This window comes from Sorex araneus, chromosome X, assembly GCF_027595985.1.
Source record: "Sorex araneus isolate mSorAra2 chromosome X, mSorAra2.pri, whole genome shotgun sequence".
In the NCBI taxonomy this organism is placed as follows: domain Eukaryota; kingdom Metazoa; phylum Chordata; class Mammalia; order Eulipotyphla; family Soricidae; genus Sorex; species Sorex araneus.
In genome coordinates, this window is record NC_073313.1 from 100,229,840 (window position 1) to 100,250,912 (window position 21,073).

The 21,073-nt window shown below is 39.1% G+C and overlaps 1 protein-coding gene across 2 annotated transcripts in view; it reads left to right on the forward strand.

Moving 5' to 3' along the window:
* FAM199X (family with sequence similarity 199, X-linked) overlaps positions 1-21,073 on the forward strand; it is a 44,936-nt gene that overhangs the window by 12,674 nt on the left and 11,189 nt on the right. For both annotated transcript variants that reach the window (XM_055122253.1, XM_055122254.1), the window contains exons 2-4: positions 3,702-3,921; positions 20,361-20,510; positions 20,841-21,002. In XM_055122253.1, coding sequence (XP_054978228.1) covers positions 3,702-3,921; positions 20,361-20,510; positions 20,841-21,002 — 532 coding nt within the window. The remainder of the gene's footprint in view (positions 1-3,701; positions 3,922-20,360; positions 20,511-20,840; positions 21,003-21,073) is intronic.

Consider the following 21,073-nt stretch of genomic DNA (forward strand, 5'->3'; position numbering starts at 1 on the left):
ATTCGAACCCGGGTTGGCCGCGTGCAAGGCAAACGCCCCAGCCGCTGTGCTATCGCTCCAGCCCCCACCTTTCTCTCTTTCTCTTTCTCTCTCTGAAAGCTGAAAATGAAGGATGAGAAATAACCTAATAATCGGATATGTAAATAAGCTTTTATTTGGGAAGATGTTATCTTCACGACTTTACTAAGTAATCACTTTAAGGACTAGTTGCCTAGAATACTGCCAAAGCAATGAAAATTATTATTACAAAGTTAGTGGAAATTTGTAGAAGAAAACAGATTAGTCTTAAAGTCAGGTTTCATATAACCTTGTACCAAGTAATCACTGTATCACTGTATCACTGTCATCCTGTTGGTCATTGATTTGCTCGAGCGGGTACCAGTAACATCTCCATTCGTCCCAGCCTGAGATTTTAGCAGCCTCTCCTTATTCGTCTTTTCCAAAGATTGGAGGCTCTTTCAGGGGAATGAGACCCGTTATTGTTACTGTATTTGGCATGTTGAATATGTCACAGGGAGTTTGCCAGGCTCTTCCCGTGCGGGCGGGACCAAGTAATGCAGGCAGAATTTTTAAAAAATATTTTTGGGTTTTGGGACACAACCTTACTACTCTTTGAGAGCAAAGAGGTACAGAGGTACTCAGGGACCACTCTTGGCAGGCTCGGGGACCACATATACGTGTTGCCAGTGATAGAATCTGGATGAGCCACGTGCAAGGCAAACACCTTACCTATTGTACTGTCTTTTTGGCCCAGATAATTATATATATTTTTATTATTAAATTTATTTTTAATTAGCAAATCACCATGAGGGTACAGTTACAGATTTACACATTTTCGTGCTTGTGTTTCCCTCATACAATGTTCGAGCACCCATTTCTCCACCACCAATGAACCCAGTATCCCACCCACCCCCAATCCCATCCCCCATGTCCCCGCTCCACCCCGCCTCTGGCAGGGCATTCCCTTTTGTTCTCTCTCTCCTTTTGGGTGTTGTGGTTCACAATAAGGGTACTGAGTGGCCATTGTGTTCAGTCTATACAGATGATTATATTTTAATTCACAAGAAACTCATAAAATCAATAAGGAGACTATTGATATAAATATATAGATTTTTAAGAAAAATAGATAATATTTTAGTTTGAATTTATTATAAGACCCCCACTCAGTGGTGGTACTGGGGGACATATAGGACCACTTGCAGTTGTTGCTCCACCTGCCAGAGCCAGTCTGACAGTTGTCACTGAGACATTTTTAGTGCCTGGAGTCCAACAGGGCATAAGTGGAATATTTTTATCATGATCTTGCTAGTAATATAAGAGATACAAATTGACATAAGAGTATGTCTTTCAGGTAGTTTTTTTATTTTCACTTTTTAAGTTTTTGACTTTTTGAGCCATACCTTCTCAGGGCTTACTCCTGGATCTGAGCTCAGGGATCATTTCTGGCAGTGCTCAGGGGACCCTATGGGGTGCTGGGGATGGTGCTGTGTAAGGGAATCTCCTTTTCTGCTTTATTATTGCACCAGCCGCTCAGGTAATTTTTTAAATGAAAGTCCCAGTGCTGTTACTGTGGTGTTAAAATGAACACCTTTACATATTGCTTTGAAGAATGTTAGTGCTGCATTTTGGAAAGATATTTAACTATGTATACTATGACCCTTAGAAGTATTCATATTCCCTGACTCAGTAATTCAAGTAATCTATACTGAGAAAAAACATGTAGACAAATATAAAAAAAATTTTTTTGCTCTCTCTGTATCTCACAGTCATTCAATTAAAAATAAATTATAAAAGAAAAAGGAAGGAAATGTAGAAATAAGCATTTATATTATTTTAGCTATAAGATTAATATGAAGTAATTAAATATCAAGGTCAGAAATTATTTTAATATGCCACTTTTCAAAATACAATATTTTAATTTCTTCACTTTATTCTTCCAAAAAAACAGTTTATCAGAAAATAAATACAAGTTTCAGTAATTAAATACCATGGATTTTAAATTTTAGAAAAGGATTCTTTTCAGTATTACTTGTAATATCAAAAATATTTGGAAACAGCCTACACATATTTTTTGTTTTGTTTTCTTTTGGGGCCACACCTGGCAGTGCTGGCCCTGGCTTGCACTGGCTTGGCCCTCAGGAACCACTCCTGGCAATGTTTAGGGGACCATATGGGGATGCTGGATATCAAACTTGGGTCAGTAGCTTGCAAGGCAAATGCCCTCCCTACTATACTATCTCTCGTTCCTCCCCAACTTTTATTATAGAATAAGGTTAAATAACTTGGTATGTTTAGTGAATTGAAAAGTATGTAGACGTTAAAATGTTTTCAAGTAATATACTTGGAGAAATGTAACATTACGTGGGGAAAAAGGCAGGATACTAAAACACATATATTGAGATTGTCGATTCTGTAAAAAAAATATGTACGTGCAAATAAGTACCAAGCTGTTAGAATTATTTATCACTTGGTAATAGAATTGCTGGCCATTTGTATCTTCTCCGTTACTTTCTTATTCCAACATATTTGCATTGATATGGTATACAAGCAATATGGAAAAGTTATTAATAAGAAACACTTGAGCTGCTACCAATGTAGTCTTTTTGTTTTGTTTGCTTTTGGGCCAAACCCAGCAGTGCTTAGGACTTATTCCTGGCTTTGTGCTCAGGGATTGAACTCGGGTCGTCTGCATGCAAAGCCCTACTCGCTGTACTCTCTTCCTCCCTACCCATGCACTCTGTTCGTGATTTTCTCTACAAAAAGCAGTCATGTATTGAGAATTTTTTATGTCTACTAAATGTTCTTTATACATTTCATGAAGACTTCACGATACATTTTTTTTTTTTGCTTTTTGGGTCACACCTGGCAATGCACAGGGGTTACTCCTGGCTCTGCACTCAGGAATTACCCCTGGCCATGCTCAGGGGACCATATGGGATGCTGGGAATCGAACCCAGGTTGGCCGCGTGCAAGGCAAACGCCCTACCCGCTATGCTATTGCTCCAGCCCCTTCATGATACATTTTAAATGAAAAAACTTTGAAAGTGTTTTTTTTTTGTTGTTGTTGTTTTTTGATTTTTTTGGTCACACCTGGCGATGTACAGGGGTTACTCCTGGCTCTGCACTCAGGAACTACTTCTGGCGGTGCTCAGGGGACCATATGGGATGCTGGGATTCGAACCTGGTTGGCCGCGTGCAAGGCAAACACCCTACCCTCTGTGCTATTGCTCCAGCCCCTTTGAGAGTGTTTTTTCAGATTAGACAGGCAAGGCACAGAGCAAGAGTTTGTTTGAACTTACCCTGGAGAGATTTCTTATAATGATATATATTTTGGTTTTGGATGAAAGTTTTACTTTATTCCTAATTCAAATGAAGTTCTCTTTAAAATATAAATTTTTTGAGACACAAGTAGAGATTTTCTTAGAGATAGTAGTTTAATGAAACCTGTAAAACCATAACTCACTTTCAATATGTGGCAGTGTGCTTTATCTATCCCTACCATTCCTGAGCAATTCGTCTTGGAGGGTAAATCCAAGACATATTCATAAATATTTTTGTATATGTAATTAAATGATTAGGGCTCTTTTGAGGACAATCACATACTTACATTTCTTATAACTGTGATAAATGCTTCCTATTATTTTTAAATTGTGTGGATTATGCAATTCCTGTTCTAAATTCTCTTGTGTTGTGTTTTTAAGGTGGAATTTAACTTCCTGTGGAACAAGTGTTGCCAGTTCAGAATGCAGTGAGGAGCTGTTCTCATCAGTTTCTGTTGGAGATCAAGATGATTGCTATTCTCTGTTAGATGATCAAGATTTCACTTCTTTTGATTTATTCCCTGAGGGGAGTGTCTGTAGTGATGTATCCTCTTCCATCAGTACATACTGGGATTGGTCCGATAGTGAATTTGAATGGCAGGTAAGTTTATAATTTTAAATTATTAACATCACTAAATTAGAACTGTAAATTTCTATTTTGATATTTTATCCCCACTTCATAATATATCTCCAGTGTTTATCCAGTCCTAGAAAGTCTTTAACAGCACTTTTAGGTAAAATGCTTGAGGAATTCTGAATAGATATCTGTGTACAGTGTTTTAGGTAAATATTTTTTCTTTTGGACAATGAATTACAAATGTGCCATTATAGAATTTAGGCATATTGTGTTCCAGTGCCAGTCTACTACCCGTGTCAGCTTCCTTCTGTTAATGTCTCTGGGTTACCTGCAATCCTGCAGCCTGCCTCTTTAATAGGCACATTTAAAAGTTTTGATATTACAGTTTGGGCCCTATACCTATGCTTATAGTATTGTTGACTCTGTGGTTCACATAAAACATATACCACACCTCTATGCGACTGATGTCTCCAAGGTCCCTGACCCTTGCTCCTGGTACCTCTCATCTGTCTGTTTTTTCTTTACTTTTCTATTTATCTCTTTCCCTGCCTTTTCATTTTTATAATGTAGGGCCAGAGGTTTGCCCACTTTTGATGCCTTGTATTCCTTGTCTTGATATTATATATACCGTAGATAAGGGAGATCAAACCTAGAAGCCACCAAAATGTCCTTTAATAGCTGAATGGATAAACTAATGCATTTATAAAATTATTTTTAGTGCTAAAAGAAATAATCAGGCCATTTAAAGTCATGAAGGCATCTAAAATGCACATTAATAAGAAAAACAATTAAATCCGAAAAGGCTACACATTATTTCAACTATATTTTTAGAAAAATTAAAACTATAAAGACAGTAAAAATTGTCAGTTGTAGGGGCTGGAGAGATAGTACAGTGGGTAAGGCACTTGTCTTGCATGCAGCTGACCTGGGTTTCATCCCCAGCGTCCCGTATGTTCCCGAGTACCACTAGGAGTGATTTTTGAGTGCAAAGGTAGGGGTAACCCTTGAGAATTGCTTCCTGTGTACAAAGTACCCAAAAAAGCGTCAGTGATTGCCAGGAACTAGGTTTAGAGGAAGGATAAATAGGCATATGACAGATTTTAGTAATGTGAAAATATACTATTTGATGTCATAGTAATTAATAAATGTTATTACACATTTATCCAAACCTAAATAATGTATAACATTGAAAATGAACTGTAATGTAAGTCATGAATATTTGGTAGTTATCCTATTATCAGTGTTGCTTTATTGATGTCAACAAATGAGCAATTAGGATAGAGATGCTGATTAAAAAAAAAAGAACATGATGTGGGTTTAGTGAGTCTTTTATTGCAAGGAAATGCTGATTTGTTTGGAATAATTTAGAATACTCAACAAAAATATTAGGTGAATGTGTGTCCTTTGTTTTTGCTACTATACCCTTCAGGTTTCTGATGCTACCAGTAGTACTGTAGATTTTAATATAATTTGATTCTGGCATAATGTTTTATTGTTATTTATCATCCATGCCTTTGTGTTCTTAAATGCAAGCAAATTTACTCTTTGTATAATATAGTAAATAGCTTTCATGTGTTTATAAAAAGCTAAACTGGGATCAAATTATATGTTTAGGGATACAAACCATTGTTACCCTAAGTATGTATTTTTTGATTCTGTTCTCAGAAATACAGTATAATTTTTTATTTTGTATTTCCTTTGTAGTGATGCTTCTTGCGTGACAGTGTTTATTTCTTCTTGTGGCACATAAATCAAGTAAAGTGATTTTGTGAAAAATTGTTTGGTAGTGCTGCCTTATGATGAATGCAGTATATCAGAAAATGTGGGTTTTGCAGCATACATTTTCTCATAGTAAAAGACAGAACATTTAAAGAATCTTTTCTTACATATATATTCAGTAGGCACTTGAATGTCTACTAGTAACTTCTGTGTTTGAAAGACATCTAAATATTTGAAATTTGTTTGAAATAGAAAGGCTTATTAGAATACAGAAAGGAAAGGAAAAGAAACTCCCCAGTCTAGAAGAACTTAGTGTAAGACTAAGTTCTGAAATTGGATTCTAAAAGAGAATGTCTTATTTCAAATCATATTATTATAGTATCAAATACCATCAAAGGAACAATTAAGAGCAAGTCTTTAAACTCCATTTCACTGCAACTATTATACCATTGTTAAGAGCTTGTGAAGATATAAGTAATTTTTCATAGCCTCAGAAATATGCAAATAGGATCACTAGTTTTTGGCTGTTTTACAATTAATATAGTTTATTATTTTTGATAGCTGACTCATAACTTACATAATCAGTTCCACAAAAATGGATATTTAAATTGGATTCCTATTTTTCTTATTATAAACAGTGGTATACTGAATATTAAGCTGTTCTTTGGGGGGCTACCCCCCACTCTTCTTGGGGACCATGCAATGCCAGGGAATGAACCAGTGTCAGACTCATGCAAATCAAGCACCTTACCCCTGTGGTGCGATCTCTCCAGTCCCTGAAAATGAAGAGTTTTTATTGTTTTTTAAGTTAATTGAAAAAATTTTTGGCCCACATTGGTGAAATAAGCTCAGGGCTTATTCCTGCCTCTGTGCTTAGGGATAACTCCTGGCAGACTCAGGAACCATGTGGGGTGCCTGGTCTCGAACCCAAGTCAGCTGCATGTAAGGCAAGCCCTTACCTGCTGTACTGTCTCGCCTGAAGAGATTTTGAAGAGGAAAAAATTAATCCACAATCCTCTGTTCATATTTTACTTCAGAGTCTTCTGTTTTATATGTAGTTATGACTATGACTTGGATAGAAATGTTAAAAGTTTTAACTTCAAAAAATTGTGATGAAATTTGTCATTTTAATAATTATAAAAGCAGTTTCAAGGTCTGCAATTTTTAATATGTTCAGAATGTTATACATCCATCACCACTATGATTTCAGGACATTTCAATCACCCTTAAAGAAACCCATGCCTATTAGCAGATAGTCCCAATTACCATACCCACACCCCATCCCCACCTGCACCTGGTAAGCACTAATCTACTCCCTCTATAGATTTTCTTTTCTGGAAATTTCTTTTAAATGAGCTCATAATTTATGACCTTTTTTGTTTGACTTCATTCATTAAGCATAATATTTTCAGTCTTTATCCATTTTGTGGCTTGTACTTAATTTTGTAGTCAGCTCTAGTTGCTCTAACAAAAACAACAGACTAACTGAAGAGATAATATAGTGGATAAGACACTTTGTGCATATGATGTGAGATAGGGTCCATATTCATTCTTTTTGTTATTGAATCACCGTAAGAACAGTTACAAAGCTTTCAGGTTTAAGTCTCAGTCATACAATGATCAAATACCCATCCCTTCACCACTGCACGTTCCACCACCAAGAACCCCAGTATGCCCCCTCCCACCCCAACCCTGCCTGTGTAGTAAATGGTTTTCATTTTACTCTCTCTTTATTTTGATTACATTCAGTTTTCAACAGAAAACCCACTATTATTATTTGGAATTTCCCCCCAACAGTCAGACCTGCTGAAAAGGCATCATTAGATAATTTGTTTTCTATTGCTGACGATGAAGAGCATATGAGGTCGCATGGCTGCGACAGCAGCCGTGTGGTTTTGGAATTCTGGTATTTTAGTAATTAAGTCCAGAGGTATTTCGACCAGCAGCTATTGTGTTCCAAGATTGGTTTGTGTGCCTCTGGGATCATGGCCGTTCAGGAGTGGAGGAGCTTTTCTTGGGTGGCCACTGGGGGTCTCCTCTGGGCAAGGAACAGGGCTGGTTCCGCGCCCTGCCCCCACCCATTGTGAGATTCCCTGTGCGCCCCATCACTGCAAGCTCCTACCTTTCTGTCCAGTTGGCTCTGAAAGGTGGCAGTCGCCATGCTGCCGCAAAGGGGAAAAGGCCAAGGGATAAAAACCCTTCTCCTCCCAGATCCGCATGGGGCCGTAGCTTAGTTCATAGTCCAGGAGCATTTTTGCCAGCAGCCGCTGTGTTCTGAGATTGGTTTGTGTGCCTCTGGGATCATGGCCGTTCAGGGGCGGATGAGCAGTTCCTGTTTTTTTTTTGTATATCAGGAAAGGTTGTGTGGCTATAGTCCTGGTCCCCACATACCGGAGCCATGTTTGTAGAAGCTCATGGTCGCCAGGATTCCCTCTGGAGAAGGCGGGAACTGCACCTGCTCCATCTGGGGCACCCTGGTGTTACTGGCTCAGTCTGGGGTCCGGAGCATTCTCCGGCGTTGTGGTGCCCACTGGCCAGGATTCTTCACTCCATATTCATTATTTGTTGTGTAACCTATTGCCCCAGCACCATTTGCTGAAAAGACTATTTTTTTTTCATGGTGTGGTCTTGGCGCTCATGTTGAAAAGAATTGGTTATGAGTATATAAATTTATCTCTGCACTCACAGTTCTATTCCAGTGGTACATATGTCTATATTGTTTTTCCCCATGGCCTCTTGCAAAGTGTGCACTCTAGTGCTGAACCACATTCTTGGGAAAAAAATGTTTATATTTTATGTCAGTAGCATGATTGAACCCATGGATGGCATCATGAAAAAAGCATGCACTATACTGCTGAGCCTCATTCTTGGTCTGATATTTATATTTTATGTCAGTAGCACACTTTTAATTACTCTAACTTTTGTAGTAAGGTTTTTTTTATAAGAAATATTTTATTGAATCACCGTGAAAAAAAATTACAAAGCTTTCAGGTTTAAGTCACAGTCAAATACTGATTAAACCCCCATTCCTTCACCAGTGCACATGTTCTACCACCAAGAACCCCAATACACCCCCCTCCCACCCCACCCCCATCTAAGTAGCTAATGATATTCCCATTATTCTCTATATACCTTGAGTACATTCCATATTTCCATACAGAGCTCACTATTATTGTTTGGAAATTTTCCCCAACAATCAGGCCTGCTGAATAGGCATCATCTAATAATTTATCTTCATTGCTGAGAGTGAAGACTTTCACGGCCGCGCGGTTTTGGGTTTCTAATATTTTAGCTCAGTTCACAGTCAAAATGGATGGCTGCAAGAATCCGCTCTGGTGCCAAAATGGGTTAGGAGACCTCAGGATCACAGTCTTTAGGCGCGGAGGGTCTGCTTCTCCTGCCTTGGCTCCAGTTCATCTCTGGGCAGAAGGCGCGCCGGGAACGCCCCCCCCTCCCAGGACCACCTACAGGCTACGTCACTAAAGAAAGTCCTACCTCCGGGTTGAGGGGTCTTAGAGGGTGGCTCTCACCACGCGGGTGCTGCCGCTGCCGCCATTTTTGCTCAGAAAATTGGGGCGGAGAGGGAAAATCCCTCCCCGGGCTGCACGAGGTTGTAGCTCAGTTCACAGTCAAAATGCATGGCTGCAAGAATCCGCTTTGGTGCCAAAATGGGTTAGGAGACCTCAGGATCACAGTCTTTAGGCTCGGAGGGTCTGCTTCTCGTGCCGCAGCTCCAGGTCCGACACTTCCAGTCTTAAGGAAAGACTTTCCCCTCCTGGGCGGGCACGGGGCCGAGGCTTCGTTCTCAGGCTGGAGACATTCTGCGAGGAGTTGCTCACACCGAAAGAGGTTTTGCTGGGTCTGGATTCACGCTTGTACAGCTGCGGAGAGGCCGCACATGCGTGTGGCCCCCGGGATCACATCTCGGCGGTCTGTAGTAAGTTTTGAAATAAAAATATCTTAGTGGTCTACTTGGTCTTTTTCAAGATTGTTTTGGCTGCATAGGGTGATTTTTTTTTTGTAATTCTATGTGAATTTTAGGATCATGTTGCCAGTTCCCACAAAAAACATGATTGGAATTTTGGTAGGGATTATATTGAATCTGAAAAACAACTTGGAGAATGTTACCATCTTAATAATATTAAATGTTCCAGTTCACAAACATAAGATGGAATATATGTATTTTTCACTTTTTCTTAAAATGTGTTTTAAGTTTTCAGTGTCAGAGTCTTCCTTACTTCTGTTCACTCCTAAATATTTTACTCTCTTGATGTTATTATAAGTGAAATTGTTTTCTTAATTTTATTTTTAGATTGTTCACTGTTAATATATAGAAATACAACTCATTTTTGTATGTTTAACGTTTATCCCACAGCTTGCTGAAGTAGTTAGCTCTGATTTTTTTCTATATGGATTTCTTCTGGTTTTCTATATTAGGATTATGTTGTCCATACATATAATTTTCCTTCTGCCTTTCCAACATTGATAACTTCTTCCTTCCCTCCTCCTCCTTCCTCTTTCTCCTCCTCGTCCTGTTCCTCCTCTTCTGACTCTGGACCCAGGTTACATTTCAGATATATTATTGAATATAGGACTGGAGTGATAGAACATCAGGTAGGGTGTTTGCCTTGCATGCGGCCGAGCCGGGTTCAATACCTACATCCCTCTCGGAGAGCCCGGCAAGCTACTGATAGTATCCTGCCCACATGACAGAGCCTGGCAAGATACCCGTGGTGTATTCGATATGCCAAAAACAGAAATAAGTCTCACAATGGAGACGTTACTAGTGCCCGCTCGAGCAAATTGATGAAAAATGGGATGACAGTGCAACAGTGCTACAGTGCTATTGAATATAAGTGGAAAAAATCAGGCATTCTTCAGAAATCTTGGAGAAGTTATCTTAGCCTTTCCCCATTGAGAATAATATTAGCTTTTTCCCATAGTTTTTCTTTATCATATTTGGGGATTCCTGTTGTGTTCTAAATTTGGTCATTTCCAGGAGACTCGTGGCATTTTTTTTCCAAGTACTTTCCCTATATATCCGTTGAGATGATGATGCAGTGTCTTTCCTTTATTAGTAAGATGTATTACAGGAGACTGAAGAGATAGTACAGTAGGTAAGGTGTTTGCCTTGTAGGTAGCCAAAAGGGTTCAACCCTGGTACCCCATTTTGATCCCCGAACACTGCCAGGAAGGTATCCTTGGGCACAGAATGAGGATTAAGCCCTGAGTACCGCTGGGTGTGACCACAACATTTTTTTAAATGATGCAAAATGGCAGTTGTTTTTGTGTATTGAAGGAGCACCACAGTCCTGAAATAAATCCTAAATGATCATATCATGGTATGTGTTTAAATAATAATCGGATCAATTTGGTTTGATAGTATTTTGTTGAGGATCTATAAGAGATAGTGTTCTGTGCTTTTCTTGTCATATCTTTGTATGACTTTGCCCTTGATAGGATGAATTAAATAATGTTCTTTTTGAGCCTATGTTACAAGATTTTATCATTTATCTTAAAAACATTATAAAATTCTTTAAAAAATTTTAATAATCACATTATTGGTAATATTTGCCAGAGGTTGTGAAGTCATTTCCATAATTATATGCTTCATTTTATTTTATACTTACGGATAATATAGTAGTGAGTGCCTGCTGCTATATTATCTTTTTACTTTGCTATTTCATTTTTTTCTGTTTCGGTTTTGTGCCATACCTGGCAATGCTCAGGGTTTACTTCTGGCTCTGCACTCAGAAATTACTCCTGGTGGTGTTTGCAGGACCATATAGGGTGCTGGGGAATGACCCAGGATGGCCATGTATAAAGCAAGCACACTGCCTGTTGTACTAATTTTCCAGCCCTGTTTCATTTTTAAGTGATTTTAATATCTAAAACCACATTGTAAGGACTTTTTATTTTGCTTTTTGGGTCACACCCAGCGGTGCACAGGGGTTGCTCCTGGCTTTGCACTTAGGAATTACCTCTGGTAGTGCTCAGGGGACCATATGGGATGCTGGGAATCGAATCCAGGTTGGCCACGTGGAAGGCAAATGCCCTACCCGCTGTGCTATCGCTCCAGCCCCCAGGACTTGTTTTTTTAGTGTTTGAGTTTTTTTTAAATAACTTGATTTACAAAATTGTTCATAATACAGTTGTTTCAGGTATTCAGTGTTCCAACACCAATCCCACCACCAGTCTGGCATTCCCTCCACCAATGTTCCTAATTCTTTCCCACCTCACCTGCCATGCCTGCTTCCTTGGCAGACACAAAATAATGTACTTGATATTGCTTGTTACACCATTTATCTCATAATGGTATTATGAAGGTCATTTTCTGAGGATTTACTGAGCTATTAGGTGCTAGTTGAACCTTCTGTGTTATTGTTTTCTCTCATTGAACTTAGTGGGCTTCTACCTAACTTTCCATCTAATTTGCTTTTATGCTACTGGGATGTCAGTACTATGAAATTTGGAGCTGTTGTGCAGCTCCTTATGTGGATGCATGCCCTAGGTAATTGTGGAACTGTGTGATTCAGCTCTTTCCTGTATCTTCAAGATTAATTATGAAGCTGGGCCATTTATATGCTGGAGAAAGTTGGGTGTGGGTGAGGGATTCTTAAGCTTAATTATGTGGAGTTTAAAAAATTCTAAGAAATGTATTTTCTCCTATTAGATGTGATTTAGAGTTCCTGTAAACCATAATTTGCAAGGCACAACATTTTAAAATTGAATTGCTGACTTTCTCCCTCATTTCACGAGTAAAGACAATTCCTAATCATTCAGTATCCTTAATACTCCTCTTCCTTTTCCTCTCCCTCCTCCTCCTCCTCCTATTATTTTCATTTGGGGTCTCACCTGGCAGTGCTCAGGGTGTTACTCCTGGCTTTGTGTTCAGGGATCACTCCTGATGGTCCTCAGGGATTGAACCCAGTTGGCAGCATGCACAGCAAGAGTGCCCTCTACTGTCTACTCAGCCTCCTGGCCACACTGTATTAATGTACTTGATTTACCACAGTATTTAGACAAAAAGAAGGCCTAACGTAATGTGTTTTCCCAGTTGTAAACTTGGAGTGTGGACACTCTGTTACCATGGAGATTTGCTATTTAAATATGGTGAAAGATTTAAAATTCTCCTTTGTCCTAATTGAACTTCATAATGATGAAAAATTATTTGAGAAGAGATTAGAACTTATGATTAATATAGAATTTTTTACTATAGTTTAAAATATTCTATTTTATGATTGAGAACCTCCTTAATTTCTATCTTTATTTCAAACACATATTTCAGGTACTGTCCCTGTCACTGTCACTATCATCCTGTTGTTCATTGATTTGCTCAAACGGGCACCAATAATGTCTCCATTCATCCCTGTTGCGTGCTAGTGTAGCCCAATGGCGTACTGGGGACTGTTTCAGGGTGAGGGGAATGAGGACCATTATTGTTTCTGTTTTTGGCATATTGAGAATGCCACGGGTAGCTTGCCAGGCTCCGCCATGCAGGAGGGTTACTCGGTAGCTTGCCGGGCTCTCCGGGAGGCATGGAGGCTTTTGGGGCGGCCTCTAATCGCCTTTACAGGTGTTCCCAGTAAGGCATATATATTTATTTCCCTCTATAATTTGTTGCCTACTGTCTGAACCCCATCAAATTACCACACCATTGTGGTAATTATGGAAAATGAGTTCAGAGTTTCTTACTCTGTCACGGCTGCACGGTCCAGGAATATGTTCACTCATATGTGAGGCTTGGCCTGAACATGTGAAATGTGGCCTAGAGCGTGGCAGTGGTTGGGTAGTGGAGGTTGGCTGCCGGGGCTGGGTCCCTTGGGGCGGGGAGGGCTCTCACCCGCCCCCCTCTGGGGCACCCTGAGTGAAAACAGCCTGGTGTGGAGTCCCGTGTCATAGTTCTGTGGGCCTCATTTTATGCTCCTTCCCCGGAGAAGCAGCCATGAGATCAGGTACTACTAAAGTAAATATAAATGATCTGTTTATTTTCTGGGACAAGAATTATTTGTTATTTGTAAGGCAGATTTTAACTTTAGAAAAGTAGGAATGTGGGGCCAGAGAGTAATATAGCAAATAGGGTGTTTACCTTGCATGTTGCCAACCTGGATTACATCCCTGGAACCAAATAATGATCCCAGAGTGTGCCAGGAGTGATCCCTGAACATAGAGCTGGGAGTAATACCTGAACATGATCAGGCGTGGCCCAACAAAGACACAAAAGTAAAACAGAAATAGAACTGCTTTTTAAAAGAATTTTGCTCTGGTAATTTTATTGGCAGTTCTTTTATTATCAAAATATATTTGACTACTGTTAGAATTTGAGAAGTTATTTTATATATTGAGCAGGAAAGCACAGAAAATTTAAGCATAGAAAACTTAAAAAGTGAGTAATTTAGCTGTCACACTTGAAACCTTAGAGCTACAATCTGAAATTACACATCAATTGTTGCAGAAATAAGCTAACTCATAAAATTTTGCCGCGTACTGCAGAAAATAGAGCAGAGGTTTGATTTAATTTTCCATGTTTGTCACAATTACTGATTATAAGCCCTACCAAATACTGTTTCCCATGGAAAATACTGGAGTAAGAATTATTAAGCATTTTTATCTTGAAATACATTCTCAGTTACAAAATAGAAAATTGCTAGTCTAATAATATACAGGAGCTCATAAATTTTGTTGAACATCTGCTACTCTAATCCAATATCTCCAGTAATGACTATTTGACATTTCCACTTGGATAATATTATTTAATGCTAACCTATTATCTAATCAGCAGTGCATCTTCCAGTTATAGCATTTCCATAGGAAAAATAGAGACTCTGCTTTGTAACATGTCTTACAGTGTAGTGTAAATGACCTGTCATTTAAAAGTACATTTGAGGGGCTGGAGCGATAGCACAGCGGGTAGGGCGTTTGCCTTGCACGCGCCTGACCCGGGTTCGATTCCCAGCATCCCATATGGTCCCCTGAGCATCGCCAGGAGTGATTCCTGAGTGCAGAGCCAGGAGGAACCCCTGTGCATCGCCAGGTGTGACCCAAAAAGAAAAAAAAATGATAATAAAAAATTTGATAAAAGTACATTTGCTTCTCTCAGTAACACTCTATACTCTTAATTCCAAAGTGGTATTATTCTCTTATTTCAAACTACTTGCATTTGAAAATACCCTGATATAGTTGAAAGCACTGAACTTGTACCCCAAAACTTTATTGTTTTTCTTTTGACTGTGCTAGGAATTGAACCCAGGACCTCAAACATGCAAGATAAGTATTTTGCCACAGATCTTTCTCCCCAGCCCACTTGTGTGCTACTTTAGGTACTGTCACTAATTAAATGTCCATACTTGGTCATAATTTTTCCATATTTATTAAATGCTGGTATTGGACTACTAGAAGATCTGTAACATTGCTTCAAGTCTCTTGCTATAAAAAATCAAGGTCTTAAAAAAAAGCAAAAAAAAAAAGGTCTTATGTGCATCGTGTTGGATGGGTTATATAACAGTTAAAATTCATCAGTTTTCAGTTATCCTGTTTGTTAGAAAATGATCTTGTAAGTCATCTTTGGTGTTTATTTCCGGGCCACCCAAAAAGTGCTGAGGCTGCTCCACACCCCTTACTGGTGATATTTTACCAACCAGCCTGATGGTTCAATTCTAGGAACAATGATGCAGTATTGCTCTGGCCTTGTTTTGCCAGGGATTATGCCGCGCCCCCGATGGTGCCCAGAGGACTCTGGAGATGCTCCTTGTGATGCTTCAGGGACTATCTGGTGCTGTAGATAAACCAGGGTTAGCCATAGTCAAGTCTTATGCTTTAACCTCTGTACTGTCGCTCTGTTCCCCAATTATTTGCACTGGAGAAATTTCTATTTGTTTCTTCCCGTTTTAAAAATCTTAATCTAGCCCTATATCAGAAGAATTTCCTGTCTTCTTTCCTATCTTTACTTTTTCTTTTTTGTCCGCATGCTGCTTTTTATTCATCTTCCCTCAACATCACTTTCATTAAGTCACTTGTAAGAAAAAATAATTGGCTGAAGTTACTTCTACATTCTCTAGAACAGCTTTTTGGTTCTTTTGTTGAGCTTTCAAATCCCTAGTCTTTCGTTTATATTTTAATTATATTGATATCATTCCTACTCTGTTTTCTATTTATGCTTTTATTAAATTATACTGCCTACCAAATTGCCTTTGGACTGGAGCGATAGCACAGTGGGTAAGGCATTTGCCTTGCACAAAGCAATGTTTGATTCCTCCATCCCTCTCGCAGAGCCCGGCAAGCTACCAAGAGTATCCCACCTGCATGGCAGAGTCTGGCAAGCTACCCGTGGCGTGTTTGATATACCAAAAACAGTAATAACAAGTCTCGCAAAGGAGATGTTACTGGTGTCCACTTGAGCAAATCGATAAACAACGGGACGGCAGTGCTACAGTGCTATCAAATGCCTTTACCTTTCTCCCATCATTTTTAGAGACTACTTTGTGAAATGGAACACAGTCACTTTAACAACATGTGACACTTATTGAGAGTTTGTACTATCATTTGTAAGAGTTCAAAACCATTACAACATATGAGGAAAGAAAAGTAAATTTATTAAATGTAACCTATATGTAAGCATATTACCTCATTTAAACTTTTTACTTAGAGATGGGTGGCATTATCCCTAACTACCCAAGTCTCTGAGGCTCAAATAAGCAAGCTTCCCTTTATAAGATGATAGGGCCAGTCACACTGGAGCTTGGATATGAGTACACTTGGGGGTCATTTTCCTTCTCCCTGAATGAAAGAACCTTTTTTTTTACAACCTTCCTGATTTTCCTATAAACATTTAACCACTGATAAAGACAGATAATATGGCACCTAACAAATATTCACTGGAGATTTTTTTTTTTGCTTTTTGGGTCACACCTGGCGATGCACAGGGGTTACTCCTGGCTCTGCACTCAGGAATTACCCCTGGCCATGCTCAGGGGACCGTATGGGATGCTGGGATTTGAACACGGGTTGGCCGCGTGCAAGGCAAACGCCCTACCCGCTGTACTATCGCTCCAGCCCCTCACTGGAGATTTTTATAACAGTTGATCTTAAATTTTGAGGATACAGGTATTTTCAGAGTTCTTTTTTGTAACAAATTTATTAAGGGAATTTGGAGTAGGAGAGACCTTTCATCTATTGTATTATTAAAACAATTATTATTTTCAAGGAGATCTTTAGTAATGTTGGATGTTTTTAAGGGAAAATTACAAAATCATTCTCTTTTACGTAAGGCTGAAAAAGAGATGGCCTTTATTCATTCAGCAGTCATTCTCTAATTATACCAAAGATAACATTAGAGCCAAGAGTGAAGAGTTTGGTGTTAGCAAATGAGATTTTAAAGACAGTATGCAAATTGTTAGAAATAATTTATGTACCGGATTGACCAGTGACATTCATCAAAGTGAAAATGTGCTGTTTCTTTACATAGTGATCACCTCTGTTTTATGACTCATTTGACTCCCTTTGCTTCTATATTTTCTAAGCAATAATCCTGCAGTTTCAGTTCATTGATAGATACTTTCATTTATGACCTGTCATACCAAAGTTAGCATCTGTTATGTACTATGTGGTATAAATTTCTGTTATTATTCCCATATACAAATGTACAAAGTACTTGTTTAAGGATCTTAATGACTTGCACTCTTGAATCCTCTGTACTGTGGGCATGACAGGAAACCAAATATACTTGTGATTGTAGTAATATTTGTTCCTAAAATAGTATTTCTGGTGATAACTTTACAAGCTAGAAATAATCCAAAACCAGATATAATTACAAAGTCTATACTTAATTCACTACAGTCTTTATAGAACACTACCTCCCTAAAGGGTGGTATTTTGTACTTTGTAAAAATGAAAGCATTATATCTGGAAACCATAGATGAAAGCATTGTATCTTTATGAACAGTGACTTTATTTTTTTATTTTTTATTTTTTTGCTTTTTGGGTCACACCCAGCAATGCACAGGGGTCACTCCTGGCTCATGCACTCAGGAATCACCCCTGGCGGTGCTCAGGGGACCATATGGGATGCTGGGATTTGAACCTGGATCGGCCGTGTGCAAGGCAAAACACCCTACCTGCTGTGCTATCACTCCAGCCCCATTGAACAGTAACTTTATTTATTTTTTTAAAGAAATATTTTATTGAATCACCATGAAAAAAGAAAAAAATACAAAGCTTCAGGTTTAAGTCACAGTCAAATACTGATTAAACCCCCATCCCTTCACCAGTGCACCTGTTCCACCACCAAGAACCCCAATACAACCCCCTCCCACCCCACCCACCATCTAAGTAGCTAATGATATTCCCATTATTCTCTATATACCTTGAATACATTCCATATTTCCATACAGAACTCGCTATTATTGATTGGAAATTTTCCCCAACAATCAGGCCTGCTGAATAGGCATCATCTAATAATTTCTCTTCATTGCTGAGAGTGAAGACTTTCACGGCCGCGCGGTTTTGGGTTTCTAATATTTTACAGTCAAAATGGATGGCTGCAAGAATCCGCTCTGGTGCCAAAATGGGTTAGGAGACCTCAGGATCACAGTCTTTAGGCGCGGAGGGTCCGCTTCTCCTGCTGCGGCTCCAGTTCATCTCTGGGCGGAAGGCGTGCCGGGAACGCCCCCCTTCCCAGGACCACCTACAGGCTACGTCACTAAAGAAAGAAAGTCCTACCTCTGGGTTGAGGGGTCTTAGAGGGTGGCTCTCACCACGTGGCTGCTGCCGCTGCCACCATTTTCGCTCAGAAAAATGGGGTGGAGAGGGAAAAATCCCTCCTTGGGCTGCACGAGGTTATAGCTCAGTTCACAGTCAAAATGCATGGCTGCGAGAATCCGCTCTGGTGCCAAAATGGATTAGGAGACCTCAGGATCACAGTCTATAGGCGCGGAGGGTCTGCTTCTCGTGGCGCGGCTCCGGTTCATCTCTCTGAACAGTGAATTTAAACACATTTATTTCAAATCCATTTTGGGGGTTCAGTAGATGATTCAGTGGCTAAGTACTTTCAAATGTGAGGCTTTGAGTTTGATCCAGAGTGCTATCATGTGTGCTGTTACTGATTGATCTACAGTTTGATGTTCAATACGTACCACACATGATCCTTTACAGTTTGTGCCTGGCAGTCCTGCTGTCTGAGATTCTTGGTGCCATGGGCAGTTTCTGACCATGCAGCAGCCAAGAGTGTGGGAGTATTTCAGCTAAAGGGTGCAACCTCCACTGAGTACTACAGTGAGACAGAAAACAATATGTGAGCTCTGTTGCCAGGAGTGCAACCCTCAGTAAGTACTGACAGGAGCCCCACAGTGACCCCATGATCACTACAACCAGAATGTATGTGAGCACCACAACTAAAGGACAGTGACCTCTAGTGGCATCACAAATCTGATAAATGTGTGTGTGCCAAAACAAAACTTGTGCCACTCCCAGTCATTGAGACATCATCAATGAGGGAAAGGAAAGGGGAAAACTAAGTCGTAGAAATGTAAATAATAATTGGGATTTTTGGAGGTAATGGATATGTTAATTACCTTGATTGTGTTATTTTTCTCTGCCATATGTCCAGACTCATCAAATTGTATACTTAACAAATTGTAGGTGTAGTTTATCACTTACACCTCAACAAAGTTGCTGAAAAAATAAAATCCATCCAACTGGCATTTAATAGGCAATTGAAATAAGGACACTTTTTATTTTGCTGTTCATCTCACTTTATTAACTTTTTTTTCAGGTATTATACCTAGCAAAGCTCTGCTTGGGCTACCCAAGTTAGGGTGGTTGGATTGTGTGGCCACAGCCAGTGGTGTCTGGGGGCCACCAGGACACACTTGATCTTGGGACTGGGACATATGGTAACAGCTCTCTAATGTCCTCTCTCACCTGAGCTGTGTCTCAACCCCTATTCATCTCACTCTAAATTACTTGATTATGTATGAGACGTTGCATTTTTTCTTTTTAATACATAATGCCCTAGCATTTTTCTTGTTTCCTTTTTAAAAGATAATGCTTCTAGCCTTGGAGCCAGAGAGATAGTCAGTGGGTAGGGCATTTGCCTTGCACGTGGCAACCCTATTTTGATCCTTGGCATCCCAAATGGTGACCCCAGCACCACCAGGAGTAATTCCTGAGTGCACAGCCAGAAGAAAGCCCTGCTCATCACTGTATGTGGCCCGAAAACTAAAACACAAACAATGCTTCAGGGTTTGAAAGTGATTTGTTTTATATTATCGATGTAGTTGAAATTATTTTAATTTTCTAGTTTGTTAGTATAGACATGAAGTCAAAGGTTGTGATTTGTGTTGATATTGGCCATATAGCTGGAAAAGATCCAGGTAGTGGCAGAACATCAGGTCCCCTGGGTGGAAACCAATCTTCCTCTTTCATTATTCTGTGTGGACGCTAGCTTCTATTTGTGTTATGAATTTAAAAGCTTATTGATGTAGTTGATAAAATGGCTCTTAGCATTTTATCAAGTCTTTGTTATGCTTTTAAGTTTTTGGAAACTATATCTTCATTGGATAGGTGACTATATAAACATTGCTGTTTATAAGCAGTGTTGCTTCTTTGTCTAAACATGAGTCAGTCAGAATATTTTTATGCTCTATTTGTCTTATTAAATAAAATGTTAATCACTTTGAAATATTTTATACAATGTTAAATATATTTGAGAAATTTTGCTTTCACTAATCCTCCTTATTTTAATGAAGTTACCAGGTAGCGACATTGCCAGTGGGAGTGATGTGTTTTCTGATGTCGTACCCAGTATTCCAAGTTCACCTTGCCTGCTTCCTAAAAAGAAAAATAAGCACCAGAATTTAGATGAACTTCCTTGGAGTGCTATGACAAATGATGAGCAGGTAGAGATCTTGACTTTTTTTCCATTTGTATGTGTGGAGAACATGTGATGCCCAGTTTATTGCCTGTATAAAAATGCTGGGTAAATGTGAATTTCTTAATCTGTGTTTGAATACTGAATATTTTGTAGGGAGCGTATATATTAAGTGTTTTTTTTTGGTGTGGTGTTGGGGATCGAACCCAGGGCCTCACATGTGCAATACCTCAGGTATCACTGAGCTACCTCCCTGTCCTTTTCTTGCTTTAGATATTAAAAGCATGTTATAAATAACACTAAAAGATTATAGGTTTTGACATTGATCTTGTTTATTGTAATTTTTTTCATAACATAGGTTGAATATATTGAGTATCTAAGTCGTAAAGTCAGTACTGAGATGGGTCTTCGGGAGCAACTTGATATTATTAAAATAATTGATCCTTCTGCTCAAATCTCCCCTACAGACAGTGAGTTTATTATTGAACTTAACTGTCTCACAGATGAAAAACTGAAGCAGGTATGTAAAGAAAAGAATACATGTACAGGTATTGAAAATGTAATTGTTTGATAAAACACAGATTTGTATAA